We start from the raw sequence: 19334 nt of genomic DNA on the forward strand, positions 1-19334 counted from the left end.
CATCATGGTAGATCCTGGATGACCCAGACGGTCATGCCAAAGCATGTAAACCTTTGAATCAATGAACTTCTGGTTCATGACAGTATGTGATTCAATTGTCCTTATGTATGTATAATATAATCCACTCGACATACCATGCAACTTCTCCAATATACGCTTCTGGGTATCATTGGAGGTAATGCATAGATACTCCACATTTTCTGCACTTTTTGTTTCAATGTGGTATCCATTTAGACGTATGTCTTTGAAACTCAACAAATTTCGAGTAGATCGAGTAGCATACAATGCATTCTGTATGGACAATATTGTTCCATTTGGTAACATAATCTGGGCTTGCCCTGAACCTTGAATTACATCTGAAGGTCCTGATATTGTTGTTACCCCTACTCTTCTAAGTCTTAAGCTTGAGAAATACTTTCGATCACGAAGTATTGTATGTGTGGTTGCACTGTCTGCAAGACAAATATCTCCGCCATTTTTCATGTTCTGAGAATAACCACAATTTTTATCCATGCTCTCTGAGTAAGAGAATCAGAGTTAAAAGCAAGTTATAACAAGAAATTTACATGCCACTTTTATTGAATCTGAAAATACTACAAGTTCAGCATAATAAAAGTACATTAATGATTCAATCGGACCGATATACTTCATTTCCCCTTTCCACAATATAGTCTGAAACATCTAGATGAGTTGTGTTCAATTGCCCTGATAAGTCGAACACTGGATCAGGTATATCCATTGGTCTAGCCTGGTCGAGAAAGTTGGTCTCGACACCCTTCTCCTTGAGGGAGGCTTGATACAGATCCACTAGATGTTTTGGGGTACGACAAGTACGCGCCCAATGCCCATTGCCACCACACCTATGGCAGGCTCCTTCAGAGTTTCTAGGAGCATGGTTCATATGAGCTTTGCCTTTGTGGCGACTCGCATTTTTGAAGCTCGGGCCTGAATTATGCCTCGGAACCTGGTTGTGAAACTGAACTCCATGGTTCTTGCCTTTCCTATTCCATCGACCTCGCTTGTGGCCACGTCCTCGTTTATGATTATCACCACCAGAGGATGTGGCATTCACTTCGAGGGAAGCAGCATTCACTTCTGGGAATGGTGCAGATCCAGTAGGTCGGGAATGATGGTTTTTCATCAGGAGCTCATCATTCTGTTCAGCTACTAAGAGCACAGATATCAGCTGGTTGTACTCAGTGTAGCCTCGCGCTCTATACTGCTGCTGCAGGAGCACGTTGGAGGCATTAAATGTGCTGAGAGTCTTTTCCAGCATATGCTCCTCAGTAATAATATCCCCACAGAGCTTCATCTGAGAGGTAATTCTGAACAATGCAGAATTGTATTCTGCCACTGACTTGAAGTCTTGAATCCTCAGATGAGTCCACTTATAGCGGGCCCTTGGAAGAATCACCGTTGTCTGGTGATTGTATCTGTTTCTCAAGGCATTCCAGAGAGCTAACGGATCTTCAACCGTTAAGTACTCGCTCTTTAACGCCTTATCAAGATGACGGCGAATGAAAATCATGGCCTTTGCCCGATCTTGAGAGGATGAGTTGCTCTCTTCCCTAATGGTATCTCCAAGATTCCGTGCTTCCAGATGGATCTTGGTATCCAGTACCCAGGTCAGGTAATTCTTCCCGGTAATATCCAGGGCAGCAAATTCAAGCTTCGCCAAGTTCGCCATTTTCTTTTCTGAAAGAAAATGAGATGTGTAAGAACTTGCAATAATATGTATTCCTGGGGGAATATGATGTTAGAACTTCTGGTTCTTACAAATTTTTCATTTTGATCTTCAGGCCAAAATGATAAGCACTCGAAACTTCTGGCTCGAGATTTTCAGGGTGAATGAGATGGGCGATCGTACCGCACCATTTTCATTGAAATACTGTAATATAGAATGGGCGATTATTCCGCACCACTCAAGTAACAAGAAAATTAAATATGCAGAGCAGCGTGGGCGATTATACCGCACCACATAAAATTGCAATGAAATTAAACAGCAGGTAAATTCAAATATGCAGGGTAGGGTGTGCGATTATACCGCTCCACCTAAAAATTGTAGTAAAATTAAATCTGCAGTCCAAGATAGGCGATGATACCGCACCGTCTTGGATCGTAGTAAGAATAAATTTGCAGTTCAAGATGGGCGATTGTACCGCACCATCTTGGATTGCAGTAGAATTAACATAAATAAATATTGGGTTAGTAATCAATCTCTACACCAAACAAGTAATCAAAGATGTATGTAACCGTTAGTTGGAGGACTATGAGCAGGCACGGAGCAAACAATTCGTCGCGAGGGTACACGGCGCAGTTGAGGCAGAGGAAGAAGATGAACAGTAAAAACCTTAAAGGAAACATTTTTTCTTTCTTTCGTTCGTTCGGCGAAGAGAGATGAGAGAGTAATTATATATAGAGACTCGTGCTGATAACGTGTTATAAAAGGGTTAAAGTTTGAGAGATAACCTTTTAAGTGGTAGGTGCAAGGTAGATGTAAAATGCCACACTAAAAATATAGCACAGGCAGATAACAAATAAAAAGCAAAGGAATAGATGATGTTACAGATATTTTTCTCTAGTTTTCTTTCTTCTTCTTATTTTCTTGTAACTTACAAACATGCGGAGTGCTCTATTTATAGAGCGTCTCCAAACTGATGCAGTTAATGCATCCTGAAATTTATGAAATTTCGTCTGACAATACAATCTTTCACTTTGCATGGGCATTGAAAACTTTGCCCATGCTGAAGACTTTTGGTTTGTGGGCATTCATTGCCATCAGACATGAGACTTTTCAACAATTATGAAATATTATGGAATTTTTGGGGTGTTGGTAGCGCGGTTGGGCTGGGGATTTGGGGTGTCGCCAGCACCAAATGCTTGAGGGAGATGGCACTGGTTCATAATTGAAATTAAAAAGGTAATGCTTTCTCAAGAAGAGGCACTGATGTGATAAGGTTTTTCAAGCTTCTGATGCGATAAGTTGTTTTGAGGAAGATTGAGAAGTTAAGATTTTAAATAAAATAAATTATTATTTCAATATCTATATTATACATTTTTCAATCATTTAATATAGTCACAGTAGTTTTATGTAAAAATTTACCAAACAATCAAATTTTTTTTTTCAAAGCACTTTTACAAAAAAAAAAAAAAAAAAAAAGTTTACCAAACACTCTATTGTTTTATTTTACAATTTTTTATTCTTATAACACAATAAAAATAGCTTTTTCAAAAATCACAGCAATAACAAACTAGCTCTTCATATCATATATAAAAGTTAAGCTGCTTCAACCTGAAGCAAGACCAGCATTGCCGGTCACCCCTGACAGGCAACCAAAGCCTAGGCTTGCTCGTAGGGAGGAATCACGTGGCACATAAATGTAACCTACTCAACTATCCACATTCCACTGTAGCCGGTATCCGTGAAAATTAAAAAGCTTTGATTCCAAAAAAAAATTACTTAAACTACAGTATAATAATAATTTTTTCTTTATCTACAAATTTTAGATTATACTCTAGTTAAAAATGAATTTTAACTATAATTCTTTTTTTAATGTAAATAATATTGTTTTTTAATAATAAACAGAAAAATGAGTTGTCGATTTGGACCAATTAACGAGGAGGTTAAGTCTTAATTATTTGTCATTAATTAAATCATCCAGCCATTGCACAAATTTTTACGGTGACGTTATGATGACTGAGCCAGTTCCAACTTCCGAGGTAAAAATAAAGACGACCAAAATGTGCATTTGTGACTTGGTGTGACTTGTGAGGCAGTTGACTAACGCCGTCCAAACGACCCGGTTTCGCAGTCGGTAGGAGGTTAACGAGTAGATGACGGCGTAAGTGCTTGGAGAGGGCACATGAGTGTCAGTCGTCTGTCAAATAGTGTCAATAGTCAAATCAATGCCCCTCCGGGGTTGCTCATTTTGGGAAGGGTACTTCACTTGTCCTTCAGCTAAAAACAGGTTGAATTATTTGAAAAAATTGTTGAAATATATAATAAAATTGGAAGTAAAATCATAAATTAACATGAGTAATCTCCTTGGCTCATTTAGTGGCGGATAAAAATTCTTAGCAGTGCGGTGAGGAAATTTTTAGTGTGATATCTCGTCGATCAATTAATGAGTTATGATCATCTATCGAGCCATATTGCGCAGCTGTTAATAAATTTGACAACTTCTAAATGAGTCTTTCAATTGGTGTCGACATATACAAGGAAGTCTTATCATTAGATGTCGACAGCAACGGTCACAAAGGCAATGCCAAGTGTTGCTAAGTCTCACTTAGGCATTTTATCAAGACCTATGTGCACGAAGCGGTTACACCGGACGACTAAGGGATCATCTAAGGCAGTCCTGAATTTTTCAACTGCCACAGGTTTAACTGACCCTGTCGACGCCAATGTGAATCCGCTAGATACCTCAGCCATGGTTTATTGGGGGAATGCTAGCAACATTTTTAGTTGGGTCTTCATGTTACCTTGCCACTTCTATTCATTATGCAATGTTATATGATAAACCAAGTTGCTTAATTTGTAGACCAACGTTAAAGATTAGCTTACCTAAAATTAATCAACTTTGAAACGATTAAAAGTCATCTAACAATTACTTAATAAATAAGCAAAGCCATGATAGTCAATTAATTACTAAAACATTGATAACACAAGTTAAACGATTTCTTATTTAGTTAATTCTCTGCAGAGTTAATTTTTAAAGAATAAACTAGAAAGTGGACGATTTTGATCATTCTGCAATATTTAAAATTAGAAAAAGAGCTAAGAAAAAAATGAGAATTTTCGAATAAAAAGGTTGTTAGCATCTCCAAGTACTATTGTAGTGTTTGAATTTTTTTTTTTTTTAAAAAACTAATTTATTAGTTACACTTTCTTCGTACAAATCAATACTTTGACTTGGACTTTAAGATTAAAATTTTGAGAGACCATTAATAAAAAAAACTAAAAATGGGAGATAATATTTTCTACACAAACTAATTATTGATTTAAGGGGAAAATGTGTTGACCTTACGACACATTTACTAATTCGTAGTTAAAATTAGTGGAATTCAATGAAGGAGAAATTTGAACAAGAAGTTTTTAGAATCAAAGTAAAAATGGTACTGATTGAATATAATTATTTATTAATTCACTTGAATCGGAATGAAAAATGAAAACTAGCTCTTGACGGCAAAAATGCTGTTTTTTTTTTTTTGTTTTTTTAATTTGTAGAATTTTAGTAATTATGTGGGGCCATTATTGGTCAGCAATCGAAATTTAATTTCTTATTCTGATTCCCATTACAGTACGTATATTAATGTCGTTCCAAGAGTCTATCCATCAATAGGTTTGCCACCAGATTCAAGAAAAGCTGCTTACATGTATTTATAATATGGAATCAGAACCCCCTTGTCACAGTATTAATGGTGTGCCTATGTTTTTCATAAACAAAGTTGGTTCCTAGCTTCTAAATATTAGTAGAGTATAGCTTTGTCAATAATTAGATAATAATTTTGGCAATGTAGGCAACTTGCTAGGTTGCTAAATTGCTATGGCCAATGGTAATTAACATATTTATTTGCTAATGAATTACGTTTCCAAAACTCCAACAAAAAATTAATTAATTTTTATGGCCTGGATTGAATGCTAAGGCCTTTCACAATAATTTAGGTGAGTACGACTCTTTTCATAACTCTTATAAATTTGATAAAAGTAGATTTATCTTTCATGTAACTTAAATTTCTCGGTTCTCTATAAAAATTTAGTTTCAATAAACTTAAAAAAAATTAAGCTTAACTTTACAAACCATTGTGCAGCGATTTGGAAGGCTCGATGTACAACGATTTTTTATCAAAAACCTCCCTCTCCAAATCAGGTCATTCACTCTATTTCTTGTGCGGTGAACACCTTTGTGGCTGCTAATCTCAGGGCTCAGGCTCCCTCTAGTCTCGGGCAAAAGCAACACCAATCTTCTTTTAACCGACGTTAACGTTTTGTCGGTTACAACCGACGCCGTGTTTCAAAGTATTTAATAAAAAAATTAAAACCTATGTCGGCTACAACTGACACCGGCTTTGAAAATAATTTAAAAACAATCATTAGTGTCGGTCAGAAGCAACATCAGTCTTCTTTTAACCGACGCTAATGGTATGTCGATTCAAAGCGACATGGTTTTCTTTTTTATGTGACGCCACTATTAAAAATTATTAAAATATATGTTGGTTATAAGTGACATTAACAGTTTATGTTGGTTACTACCGACAGTAATTCCGACACCATGTTAAGTAGGTGTCGGAATGTCTTATCCACCACTATGTTATATAAAACCGACACCAACTACCGACACAATAAGACCCCTTTGTAGTAGTGCTCCTCCCTTTCCTTTACGGAAAGTTAATGTGGATGCTAACTGGTGCATGACGACGGGGCAGGGATACTTGGGGATTGTTATCAAGGATCACGCGAGAGTGTTTGTTGCAGCTCAGCGAGGTCCAATTCTGGCATTGTCGGTGTTGGCTGCGAAGGCTTTGGCGGTGCTTGGGGGGGTGTTTGTTAGCTCGGGAGTTGTGGTTTTCCAATATTGTGGTGAAATCAGATTCGAAAAAGGTTATCTCTTCTTTGGAAGGCTCGATTCACCTTGGCGGTTGGGAGGTTTTCTCGACCCTTGCAAGGGTCGTTCAGTTGGGAGAGTCCCTTCAAGCTTGTCGCTTGTTTTGGATTCCAAGAACAGCCAACTTGGCGGCAGACATGATTGCGTCGAGATTGTTTCAGGAGATGGATGCTGGCACTTGGGTCGTGAGACCTCCATCTTCTTTGGTGCATATTTTTAACTACGATGGTTTGCTGTGTCCTCCTACTAGTTAGTTTTCCCTGGATTTTTAGAGGGTGACGCTTTGCACTCAATGTAGTGTCCGAGACTCCTTATCCCCTCAACATTCCAGTTGTTGTTTGTAATATGTTATGCTTTCTATTAGCCATGTGTCCTTAGGCTTTCCATGTACTCAATTGGCTTTTGCCCTGAAAACGAATTTACCAGTTTCAACGAAAAAACAAAAAAACAAAAACCACTGTTAAAAAGCTCGAGTACAACCTAAAAATAAGATGAATAATGGGTCAAATAATATAAGCAACAAAAAGGGCAAATGACTCTCTATCACAATCAGCTCGCTAATTTAACTTGTAATCTAACAAAGGAGAAAAAAAATATAAGTTACGTAAAGACTGGTTGAAAAATACATGAGGCAAGTGACTCTCTATCACTGCCAGCTCACTAATCTAACTCGTAATCTTACCTGGGAGAAAAAAAATGTAGCATCTCTGCTCTCACAGCACTGGGATTTTGGATTCCTGGGGATCGATGCAACAATAGCAACAGCAAATAATAGTATTCTATCACAAATCAGTGAGTGAAAATGACCATTATGGCCCTCGTAACGAACGATTCCAACGGAGCGGACCCCACATTGGAGCGGATAGGAGGAGCAGGGAGGGATCAAAGTTTTGTGGGGTCAGCCTCAGCCGAGTCTGTGTGTGATGCACACTGCAACGATACCAACATGACTGAAATCAATTCATGGCAATAACAAGTCATTTCAAAAGGAATCACCAATTTCGATATTTTGTATTTTGCTTTGTCAATAAAAGCTAAAACATGTACAAGAACAAGACTAAAACTTCAATAATTGAAAGAGCCAGAGCTCGAAAATTTTACTTTGTTTTAGTGTATCTTAAAAATGTAATTTTTTGTAATGAAATTTTTTATAATTAGACCATCGATGAAGGATTAGTGGCTAGAATTTTATGTGTATTAACAAAACTAGAGTAAAATGATTTAACCATTTATATTTTTAATGCACAAGATAAAAATTAGAGCATATGGAAAAATTAGAGGGCCATTGAATGAAATCGTCTAATCTAATAATAATTTTTTTCATTTATTAGTGATATTGTAAGTACACCGTCTGCCATGTTAGAGAGAGGAGATTTGTGTGCAGCAGAGGTCGGTGTCCATGACATCGTAATGGGGGCAATGATGCCTCAATTCCAAGAGTGGGTCCCGTTGACTTGTTACCGTGGTTAGGTAAAACTAAAAACAATCTTCATTTGTTAGTCACCTAAATTAAAAATGTCAATCTCAATTAGAAACCAAAGTGGTCATTTACCACAGTAACGGAAATATGTTGAGTTATTGTATGATGATGTGAGTTCAAACTTTGTCAGTAACTAATCTAACATCTAATCTAACAAAATCTATTGTTTGACAAAAAAAAAAAAAAAAAATTAGAAACGTTAAGCTTATGTGGAAATGGTTGAACCCCTTAAGTTAGCAAACGTTAATCAATTAGAGCGGGTCCCGTTGACCTGTTACTGTAGAAATGGTTGAACCCGAATGACCCGTTTTACTAACAGATCAACCGTTTCACTCGTTTATATCTGTTAACAAAAAGTAACTTGTACAAAAAATTCAGATCCGTTAAAAAGCGTCCAGACCCAGCACCTTTTGAAGCTTTATGCTCTCTCTCCCTCTCGCCAAAAAGTCAAAAAAGAAAAAAGAATAAGAAGCAGCTGCTGAACTTATTGCAATTTTGCGGGTAGATAATCAAGCTTTTTATAATTTGGTCTTATGGCACTTCGTTATTGTCTGAAACGAAAAAATTTAAAGATGTTATATGACTTTGTATATATTTTTTAACTTGTTATATAAACTAAAATTTTAAGTAATTTATTATATTAATTTTTCAAAATTATTAATTTGTCATCTCACTTCAACTCAGTTATGTTTTCCATTCAATATTTTCAAGGTTATTTCAATCTTTTTAGCATCTTTTCATAGTTTTATTTTTTTCAATTAGTACAAATGCTTAAATCTTGTATTTGTGAGTATTCACGGGGATCGTTGTGAACAAAATCTCTGAGAACAAGTATAGCATAGCAGCAACCCCTTCTGTGGCTTTAGAAACCTTAGATTTTTTTTTTTTTTTTTTTTTTTGTGTGTGTGGAATACAACTTAATAAAAGGGAAGTGAAGTGTTAAAATGACCCAAATACCCTAAACACAAGTCATGTGTGAGGCACATGTCGTACATAACTTATAGTGGATGAAAAACTTAACGGACTTAGGGTAAGATAACAAATTAATGATTTCAGAAAGTTGATATGACAAATTGCTTAAAAATTTAGTCTATATGACAAATTGAAAATTGTGTACAAGTTCATATGGCATTTCAAAATTTTTCCCTTGCTTGAAATCCAAAGCCTTCAAATGGAGGAATGTCAATGTTTGTTAATTGTTTCAAACTATTAACGGATTCTTAACGGTTTTGTACTTTGACCAAATCGAACCGTTAAGTAATGGTTCATTAACAGGTTCATTCATTATCAATTAGACCCGTTAAGCATCTATTTAAATACTAATTTTAACGGGTGGGTTGATTCGGGTTAACGGGTTGCATGCAAATTGCCACCTCTAATCTCGATGGTATCAATTAGAGGTGCAACTAGGCCAGGTTGGGTGGTTAGATAGTCAACCCAATCCTAACCCAACATTCCCAATTTAGGTTTGTGTTAGGTTTGAGCTTACTCGGGTTGGATTCAGATTTGTCCAATTTTATCAAATTCAATCTTATAACACATTATTTTATAAGATAAATATCAAATTATGAACCAAATAACGGAAAACTATTTAAAATTCAATTTTACACCACCATTCATACAAATAACATGAGACACATTTTTCAAGTTTCAACCATGCAAAGTTAAAATTAAATGACAAGACAATACCAACATTTTAACCAAAAGAATCGTAAAAGCAACACTATGCTCATTTTCAAATGAAAAGCAAACAACAAACTTCCAAATAGAACTCTCCCAAACTTGTATCTAGCTCATGTAATATAAAGTGGAAGGAAAGGGATCGCCTCTAGATCCCTTCCACCTAATCCTCCTCATCAAACAATCCGGGCCCTTTTCACTCTAAAAGTTATAATAACTTTAGCTGTTGGATCAAATTTCAAGGGTTTGGATTGTTTGATGAGGAGGATTAGATGGAAGGGATACGGAGAGGATCCCTTTCCGAAGTGGGAGGGGTATTATGTACATGAGCAAATTCGAGCTAGAAATTGGGTTGGGTTTGGGTTGGTTTGGACGGGCAAAGCAGCAACCCAATCCAACTCAACCCAATAAATAATCAAGTTGAGATCGGGTTGAGTTTGGACGGATTTTTACTTCATTCTAACCTGCTCAATCAAATTTGAAATCAGGTTGAACATATGCAGATTTTAGTTGACCCAACTTAAATTGCACCCCTAGTCTCCATCCTCTAATTTTTCCAAGTACATAAATTGCATTAATAGAAACCAGTATAAATATCATAAATAATTCTTGGGTAACAAAAAAAGAATTCTTGTTAATAATAGAAAGGGAAGGGAAAGGAAGCCCCTGTAGTTGTCTGTGTATTGTATATTACATATTGGCACATGTCATATCTCTACCATCCTATAGCTAGAGGCCCAGAGAGAGAGAGAGAGAGAGAGAGTTTTAGAGAAAGAAGCATTAGATAGAGAGAGAGAGAGACAGAGTATTGAATTTTGGCAAGAGCAGTGAGGGCTTTTCAATTGCTGTGTTGTGTTTCAGAAAGAAAGAGAAAGCACAGGGGAAGACGCAGAGCAATTGATGCAATAAGAAAAGCAGAAGTACTTCTTACTCAGAAGCTGCAGAGTAATAAGGAAAAATGGACACATGAGAAAGACCAAGGTGACAAGCCTATCTACTTCTTCCTAAATCCCACTCTATTCCATGTCAAACCCCCTTTTCCTTTTTCCAAAAGTGCTTATTTGAGAAGCAGATTTTGAGAGAGATTCAAAAATGGTGACTGGCTGGCGAAGGGCCTTCTGTACATCCATACCCAAAGACAGAGACTCAAAAGTGCGTATTGAGAAGCAGCAATGCAACGACAACGGCAATCAGCAGAATCCCAGAACCAGCTCCAAATTTGGCTTCTTCTCCAACCCATCAACCCCACGCCTGCAATCTCAACCCCAAACTCAACCTGTAGTATCTAGCCCCGGCGGCCTCCGCTGCCGAACCGCCGCCACCTCCACCGCCACAAACACCCCCACTTCCTCGCTACCTAACAGCCCAAAACTCCAATGCGACGTCTCGTCCGCCGCCACAACCCCCCAAAAAACCACCAGCTACAGCCCGAGACTGCTTTTCCAGTTCCAGCGCTCCAATCCATCGTCCCCAAAATCTCCCTCCAGGTTCTCAATCCTCAGGTCCACCCTACGCCTCTCCAAAGTAAGCATCTTTTTCCACAATCCCCTTTTCATAATTCCCTTTTTTTTTTTTTAACAAAAGAAATTCAACTTTTAGTACTAAAAACTTTTTAGTGACGATTGTTTTTTCTTCTCTTTGCAGAGTAGATGCGGAATCTGCTTACAGACTGTGAAAAGTGGTCAGGGCACCGCCATTTTCACGGCGGAGTGCTCCCATTCCTTCCACTTCGCCTGCATCTCCGCCCACGCCAAGAAGAACAGCCTCCTCCTCTGCCCCGTCTGCAGCACTGCCTGGAAGGAACTGCCGTTAATCTCCGTCAACAAACCACAAACCCAGCAGCAACCGCTGCCAATTTCATTGCCCAAGAAGCCCAGAGATGCTAAGACCAAACCTCCGAGAGTTTACAACGACGACGAGCCGCTTTCGTCCCCGACTTCCGGTTCCCAGTTCAACCCAATACCAGAAGAGAACGACGACGAAAACGACGCCGTTGAATTCCAGGGGTTCTTTGTCAATGCGAGTTCCAGGCCTCAATCACGTTTCCCTTCGGCTGACCGGAATGTGAAGAATGTGGAGGTCAGTCTGTTGCCGGAACTGGCGGTTGTGGCGGTCGGAAGGAGCTACGAAACGCACGCGGTGGTTCTGAAGCTCAAAGCACCGCAAACCAATGAGTCCAAGACGGCGTCGTTAGAGCTCCGCGCTCCGATTGACTTGGTGACGGTGGTGGACGTGAGCGCGAGCGCGAGCAATGCGAAGATTCAGATGATGAAGCGCGCGATGCGACTTGTAGTTTCGTCGCTGCGCGACACTGACCGTCTCTCAATCGTTGCATATTCCTCCACTTCGAAGAGGCTGTTGCCGCTCCGGCGAATGACCTCCGCCGGCCGACGTTCGGCTCGTCGGATTGTGGACGCGCTCTGCGCCGTCGGCCAGGGGATCTGTCTCAACGACGCGCTCAAGAAGGCCGCAAAGGTGATCCAAGATCGGCGCGAGAAAAACGCTGTTGCGAGTATCATGCTTCTATCGGATACCGCTCAACCAAAAACCAATCAGAAGCGATCTTCTTCCCCCGTCGTGTCCTCCACGCGCTTCCCTCACCTCGACATCCCCGTCCACACAGTCGCATTCGGGGACGGTTGCGACGACGCGCTTGTAAAGTGCATTGGAGGCTTACTAAGCGTCGTGGTCCAGGATCTTAGTCTCCAACTCGGCGTCATTTCGGGTTCATTACCGGCCGAGATCGCCGCTGTCTACTCACTCACGGGTCGGCCCGCAGCTCTAGGATCCGGTTCGATCCGACTCGGCGACCTCTACGCTGGAGAGGAACGAGAGTTATTAGTCGAACTGAAAATGCCGTTTTCCGCCACGGCGGGGCCCCACGCATCCCAGAACATGATATCCGTGAGGTCCACACACAGGGTCCCGTCGTCCAATGAGATTGTGTGTTCAAAAGAGCGGGTCCTTCTCCTACCTCGATCGCAGACCGTCCGATCCTCATCGTTGAACCCGAACATCGAGCGGCTGAAGAACCTCCACGTAGCGGCTAGAGCCGTGGCAGAGTCGCGGAGGTTCGTGGAAAGGAGCAGCGACTTTTCGGGCGCCTACCACCTGCTGTCGTCGGCGCGAACGTTGCTCCTGCATTCGAGCTCAACTTCGGCGGAGGAGTTCCTGCGTGGTTTGGAGGGGGAGATGGCTGAGTTGCAGAGGCGGCGGCAGGTTCAGCTGCTGGCGGAGGTTGAGGCGAAGCAAAGCAAGAAGGGATTCAACAACGGACAGGTGGAGGAGAAGCAGGAGCCGCTAACGCCGACGTCGGCTTGGCGCGCCGCCGAGAAATTGGCTAAGGTGGCTACGTTGAGGAAGTCCATGAACAGAGTCAGCGACTTACACGGCTTCGAAAATGCCAGATTTTAGTTCCTGTTTTTTCTTTTTAGATTTTATTTTATTTTTGATATATTTTGTAATTGTAATACAAAAAGGAATATAATGATATCAAAAAATTTCATGGCGATGAAAAAAAATATTTGAAAATATGGGCCCAGGCCCATAATGGCAACAAGTATTAACGGACGGCTTGGCCCTTTTGGAAAGGAGAGGAAAAGTAAAAAACATTGAACAAAAACCCCCCAATGAAAAAAAAATTGAGTATGAAACGTTGTTGGTGGGGATGACTCCTTTGATTTTGTCTCTATCAATTAGTATATTCCCCACCAAAACCCAAGGAGCTGTGCTCATCAGTCGCGTAGCGTCATAGCCGTTGATGAGGATGAGACCCATGGTGAATCCACAATCATCAACGGTTATATCAGCATTCGCTTGCAACTGAAGTTAGCACTTCTCATGCATAAACCTCCGATAACGTGATATTCAATGAACTCTTTCCATATATTTATGTAAAGGAGCATCAAGGAATGGGTTGTGGAATTCTTAAATAATGAAGCATGTTTTTGGGTTTTTTGGATATGGTGGATGGGTCTAATGAATAATGAGGTGCCGGTGATGATGTAGGGGCTAGAGTTCGTAAGTTTGTGTGAGGTGGTGTCATGTTGGTGTGGTTTTTGGTGGGTTTAAGACAAATGGCTTGACTGCATGACAAAGAATCATGCTTTTGCAGAAGGAGGCAGAGAGTGATGCCAAGACCCAAAACACTTACAAATTGGTTATTTATTTATTTATAATTATACTACTCTGCTGGAGTATAGAATATTATGAAGAGAATTAAGAAATATAATTAAGCATAAGAGTGCAAAAGATTGAAAGGGGAGTGCTAAAATTACTTTCTATTTGGTAGAGATCCCAATTAATCTGTGATTGTATTATTTTGAAATTATTGTATATAACTCAAGTAGGTAAGAACATCTTACAATGCATCCGATGTGCTGTATTTGGATCCACCTACATCACTTGTTTCATAAAAATAAAATCTGCATAACCAAAAAAAAAAAAAAAAAAAAAAAAAAAAATGAAAAAGAAGGATAGGAAAGAGAGGTGGAATGCACATGTTCCCTTTATCCATCATAACGTTAGGAGGAAAAGAGAGAGGGGGGGGGGGGGGGGGGATCATTCCCAATCAATGGAGACCCCACGATTGTCACAAATGAAATGGGGGTGATAATAACTTGTTTGGAATTGGATAGCATGCATGCACTGTTCTTTAATACAAATTACACACACACACACGCATATATATATATATATATAACTATATATATATATATATATATATATATATATATATAGTTATATATGCGCGCACACACAATGTTTCCAGATTGCAACCTTGTGCGCTCTGAAACGTTTGCGTTGCAACAAAACAAATAGAAATGTTCTCCCAACCGCCAAATGAAACACTAAAAGCACATCCACACATCCTCCGTTCTTGATATCCAATTCAATCCTTGGTCACCAGATAGCCAAGAGAATGAGACTCACAACACGAAACTTGTACAGTTCATTGAGCTGTCCAAATCTTTACCCTTAAACAGGAAACATGATAAGCTTTGCAAAATTAAGAAGGAAATAATCTTTCACAAGGTCCCCTCCAAAGAAGTAACTAGTAAGTAACTAATCACATGCTTATATTCATGACCACTTGCATTCCCATCATATTAACCCGAGACTACTTCTAATACCATGACCCTTTTTTTTTTCTTCTTAAAAAGGGGATCAGCTAATGGCTTCGCCACAGTAATCCATCCTTCTGGGGTAGGGAAGACTCAAAGTTGCATTTTAGTCTCCCCCGAGCTGCCATCGTGTGATTCACTAGTGCAAAAAATCTAACTCAGGACGTGTTGTGTGAAATACGGGCCTGAAATTCATCTCCAACCACTGGACCATCCCGTGGTGATTCTAATACCATAACTTCAGTTGCCCGTTAGTAAAACGTTAAAAAAGATGAAAAAGGTTCCAAAAACGCTTTACAAGTCTAAATCTGCGTGAAGATTGGTGACAGTAACTTGAGCTTGAAAAAGGGTTTTGATTTCTTCCGAAACACAGACCCTTCCTTCTTCCATGGTTCTCTTGTGGCCAGAGGCCAGGGAGAGAGCTCTTTATCGCACTTTTTAGGGGGAAAAGGAAACTCATAATTTCCTTAAATTTCGCTCACTTTTGGAAGCACTTTTTCCATGAGTGACTGCTTTTTTTATTGCTGCTGCTGCCGCTTTTCAAATGTGCTTATCTCCTCCACCAACAACTTGTACATAAATTATATCCCTAAAGCCACTTCGTCTCTGCATAAATATGTTACCACCATGACATGATTACATGTGTGTGTGAGAGAGAGTGTGTGGTGGTGCTGGTGTATGATTACTTAATCCCTTCTCTATCTTATGGTTGTTGGATTGAATAAATCAAAGGAGAATCAAATGACGGAAATTAATGGGGTGGGGAAATCCTTTTCCTTCTTAAATCAAGGAGGCAACGAGAAAAGAGGAAAGAAGGGAAAAGTGCCACTCACTAGCTATCCTGAACAACAAACAAGATAAGAATCCAAAGATCTATCTAAAATTTGTTTGCTAAGACAAGAAATTGAGAAAACTGACTTGATTAAATTACTAAAAGTACAAATTCAGAGTCTCTGTTGTGTTGGTAAAAAAGATGCAGATAAGAGAAAAGTGAGAAATTATGGAGGAGGCTCATTATTCTTCTAAAGGCAGGCAGGTCATTTGGGTCAGTTTAGATGCAATAGACTCTACACTGCCCCAGACGACGCAGTTTTATAGTATCGGCCTGGATTTGAGATCCATGAATTGAGGAGCCAATTACAATTTACATGACCGAGCAGGAGAATTAGAACTTATTCATGAGAATGACCAGCATGTCCTTGTGTTGGGGATCCTGAATCCCTGATGATGATGATGCATTCAAATTAGTCCCAGGGGAAGTGGATTGATTTAACCGCCAGAAAGTAAAAAGAATATCTATTCACAAACAATGCTTCAACACACCAAATAAACCGGCTTTTGACACCATAACCACACATCCTACCTATGCGACACAGGATGACTAGTTTCTACAAGCTTAACGAGTGGCCTGCACTGTGCTGAATCAACGTCGGAAGGACAATATGGACACTTGAAAGCTTTTGTCCCGTTCTTTGACATCTTCGTAATAGACTGCTTGCAGAGCACATGTCCACATGACATCAACATAGGCGGATTTTCTTCAGTCGACTGTTCCTTCGACACAGGACACACAAAAATAGAATGGAATTGAAACTCATGGTCTAACTCTACTGGCACAGGTAACAGCTTCTGAGACTGCCATTCCTGTCTCTTTCCTGCCATTACATTCATAAACTTGAGAAGAGGTGGCAAGCCCTGAATCCCTGCACCCATGGTCACTCTCAACGGGCTCTTGTAAGATTGGCCCAGAATATTGCGGAACTGCCTGGTTAGCTCCCCGGTAACTTTGTCCCAATTGGCTGGTGATAATAAGTGAGAGTATGGGGAGAACTCAAGCCTTCCAGTCCACAGAAGACCCCCCCATGAGCTTTTGTATTTCAGCCATATAGTCTGAAGCAGAAGGAGCAAGACAAGTTTTTGAATACTGGAGAGCTCTATTTCTGTTTCCCTTTTGCACTATTTCGACAAATTGCAGACTGTGAAGTTTCAGTAACATGTCTGATCCATTTGGTTTGAGTTTATTGGAATTAGTCGCGGCCCAGCTCAGTGCTGGCTCCAGATTCCGATGTTTCATTGCCTCAACTATCCGAAATAATTCCTGAAACTGAGATTTCAATGCAGCCGCAGATTCTGATTCCTCAGTCTCACTTATAAAACAGTCGCCAACTTCGAATAGGCCCTGCTGATAGAAATGGCCGCCAATAATCGCATTAGTTGTGTGGGTATCAAAGTCAATGTTTCTATAAGCCTTGGTAATATCAGGAATGAGGGATTTCTCCAGAATCTTTGGATACTTGCTAAGTGCTAGGTTCAGTTCCTTCTGCATGCTTTCCAACTGAGTGAGTGGAGCTATATCTTTTATCTTGACTTTAAGTTCAGCAAGAGAAGACTTACAATCAACCTGAGATTCACAACCATTAGGCGATTGTAGCTTTTGTAACGTCTGCTTCATTTCTTTGTCGATCAGATCGAACACTTCTTGAGCTTTAGACCTGGAATATCAGATGTTTTATGTGGCTCTATGTTGCGCTATATTTTTTTCCCTCCCAATGGGGGATCTATATCAGTTCAGAGCTAGTTAGGCATTGGATCCACACCGCAGAGGCTACGACATAAGTCATCTTACAAACTAGAACAAACAAAGCTTGACAGTGTATTTCCAACTTTTTCCCACAGTTGTCTATTGCCCAAAAAACGTACAGCCACCTTAACATACAAACATTTGGATATGCAGTGTACAAGAAGTGAAAGAACTATGGGAGTTGTGTAGAAAATAGTGAGAGAGTTAATTCCTTACACTAATCACCTTTCATGTTGGCATGGTAAAAATGGGAGAGCTTCAAAAGGGTGAAAAACCTAAGGCCCTAGATTCCAAACCAGTTCAAGGGTCAACCATTTTTCTTTATGTTTTTTTTATTTTTTATTCCGCGATACTTTACACTACCCTAATCTACACGGAGAGAGATTCGAACTCGGTTGCAATGGAATGGGCACACTGTCCTAGACAACTAGCCTAACCCGCATCCAAAATCAGCAATATGGTATGAAAAGGGAAAAGCCTTGACATATAAAAAGTATCTAAACTTGACATGTTGGGTCAATTTTAATTGCAATTTCCCAAGATTCTTGATAGGTGCATTATTTATCATATTTTCATATTAATTATCCCTAAGTTTTGTTAAGGAATTGATTATAAATGAGCCTTATTACTTTCCTTTTCTCAGTTTCAGCCATTATGTGCACTTAGGACGTTTTTGGTGATAATTCTACTTCCCGGAGAAGTTTTGATGCAAGGCCAATTGGAGAAGGAAGCTAAGAGGTTGAAGATCGTTGTTCCAAATTTCATAGTTTTCCATGGAGCCATTCATTCCAGTTTTACAAATCAATTCCGCAGAAGTTGTTTTCCCTTCAGAATTGCGCAGCTGTGGGAGAATGAAGATTTGGAGGCTTTCCTGATTTTTCCTAGTGGTGTGTAATATATGTCTGGAAAGATAAGAGATAAAGCTACGTTTCCCATATTTTTACAGATTTTTCCAGAAGATAAATCGACCCTAAAACTAGCGTGCAAGACAGATGACGTGTTTCCCAAGTTAACAAGGATTCTTTCTTAGTTTGTGTCATTAATTGTTTAGGAGTTTGTTTTATTTTAGGAGACTTTCTCCCAGACCTTTTAGGGTTTTTCTAGTATAAATAAGTGCCCTAAGCTCTCTCTAAGACATCCATCAATCCATCAATCCATCAATCCATCAATCCATCCATCCATCCATCCATCCACCACCGCACCATACTACCATTCACCATCTCCGCAATTTGTGAAGAAGAACTTAGGGACGTGCTTTGCCATGGATTCCGGGTTCCATCTTTCTTTTATTTTTATTTCTATGTGTAACTAAGTTATTTTCTAAGGTTTATGATGAAGCCATGTCATGAATATTTGCGAAGTACTTTATTGATTATTATCCGATTATATGCCATGTTACATTCTTAATCTTTGTGGGTATTTTATTCTAGGTTCGAGTTTCTAATGATTGATCACCTTTAGGAATTTTGCATCTAGAGATTTAGATAAATCTATGAGGATGACCAATGTCAATTAGGTTTATTGGAACTAAGATTAAGAAGAGTAGACAAACTAGTGAGGATGACCAATATCAAGCTAGTCCTACTTGGTTGACAAGATTCTTCTATGCTTATTGGGTTTTTATGTGTTTAATTGTATGCCTAACCAATAGGATATAATTATCATGTAGAGATACAAGAATTGATGCCTGACCACTGATTAATTCATATTTTAGAAAGAACAACATTTAACATTGGCATGGTAATTGGATAGTAATTGGCTCTAGGAAAAGTAAATAGGATTGTTATTGGTAGATTCATAACCTTAGGCTTTCTTGTGTCGTGTGTTTATTTTAATTCATTGTCTTTTCTTTTTCTTGTTAATTA

The 19334-nt window shown here is 39.4% G+C and overlaps 2 protein-coding genes and 1 pseudogene across 2 annotated transcripts; 1 reads left to right on the forward strand and 2 right to left on the reverse strand.

Annotated features, from left to right (window-relative positions):
* Window positions 1-548: 548 nt before the first annotated feature.
* LOC148690654 (uncharacterized) lies at window positions 549-1810 on the reverse strand. The gene has a single exon (XM_088686751.1). The coding sequence runs from the start codon at window positions 1685-1687 to the stop codon at window positions 629-631; it is 1059 nt and encodes a 352-aa protein (XP_088542877.1). The 5' UTR covers window positions 1688-1810; the 3' UTR covers window positions 549-628.
* Window positions 1811-10423: 8613 nt separating this feature from the next.
* Window positions 10424-13321, forward strand: LOC137713377 (putative E3 ubiquitin-protein ligase EDA40). Its single transcript, XM_068452668.2, has 2 exons — window positions 10424-11289; window positions 11410-13321. Exons 1-2 carry the CDS (start codon window positions 10858-10860, stop codon window positions 13177-13179), a joined length of 2202 nt encoding a protein of 733 aa, XP_068308769.2. The 5' UTR covers window positions 10424-10857; the 3' UTR covers window positions 13180-13321.
* A 2926-nt stretch (window positions 13322-16247) lies between these two features.
* On the reverse strand, window positions 16248-17373 carry LOC137724675 (protein RMD5 homolog pseudogene; annotated as a pseudogene).
* Window positions 17374-19334: the final 1961 nt, after the last annotated feature.

This window comes from Pyrus communis, chromosome 15, assembly GCF_041283825.1.
Source record: "Pyrus communis isolate YQ-2024b chromosome 15, ASM4128382v1, whole genome shotgun sequence".
Lineage (NCBI taxonomy): Eukaryota > Viridiplantae > Streptophyta > Magnoliopsida > Rosales > Rosaceae > Pyrus > Pyrus communis.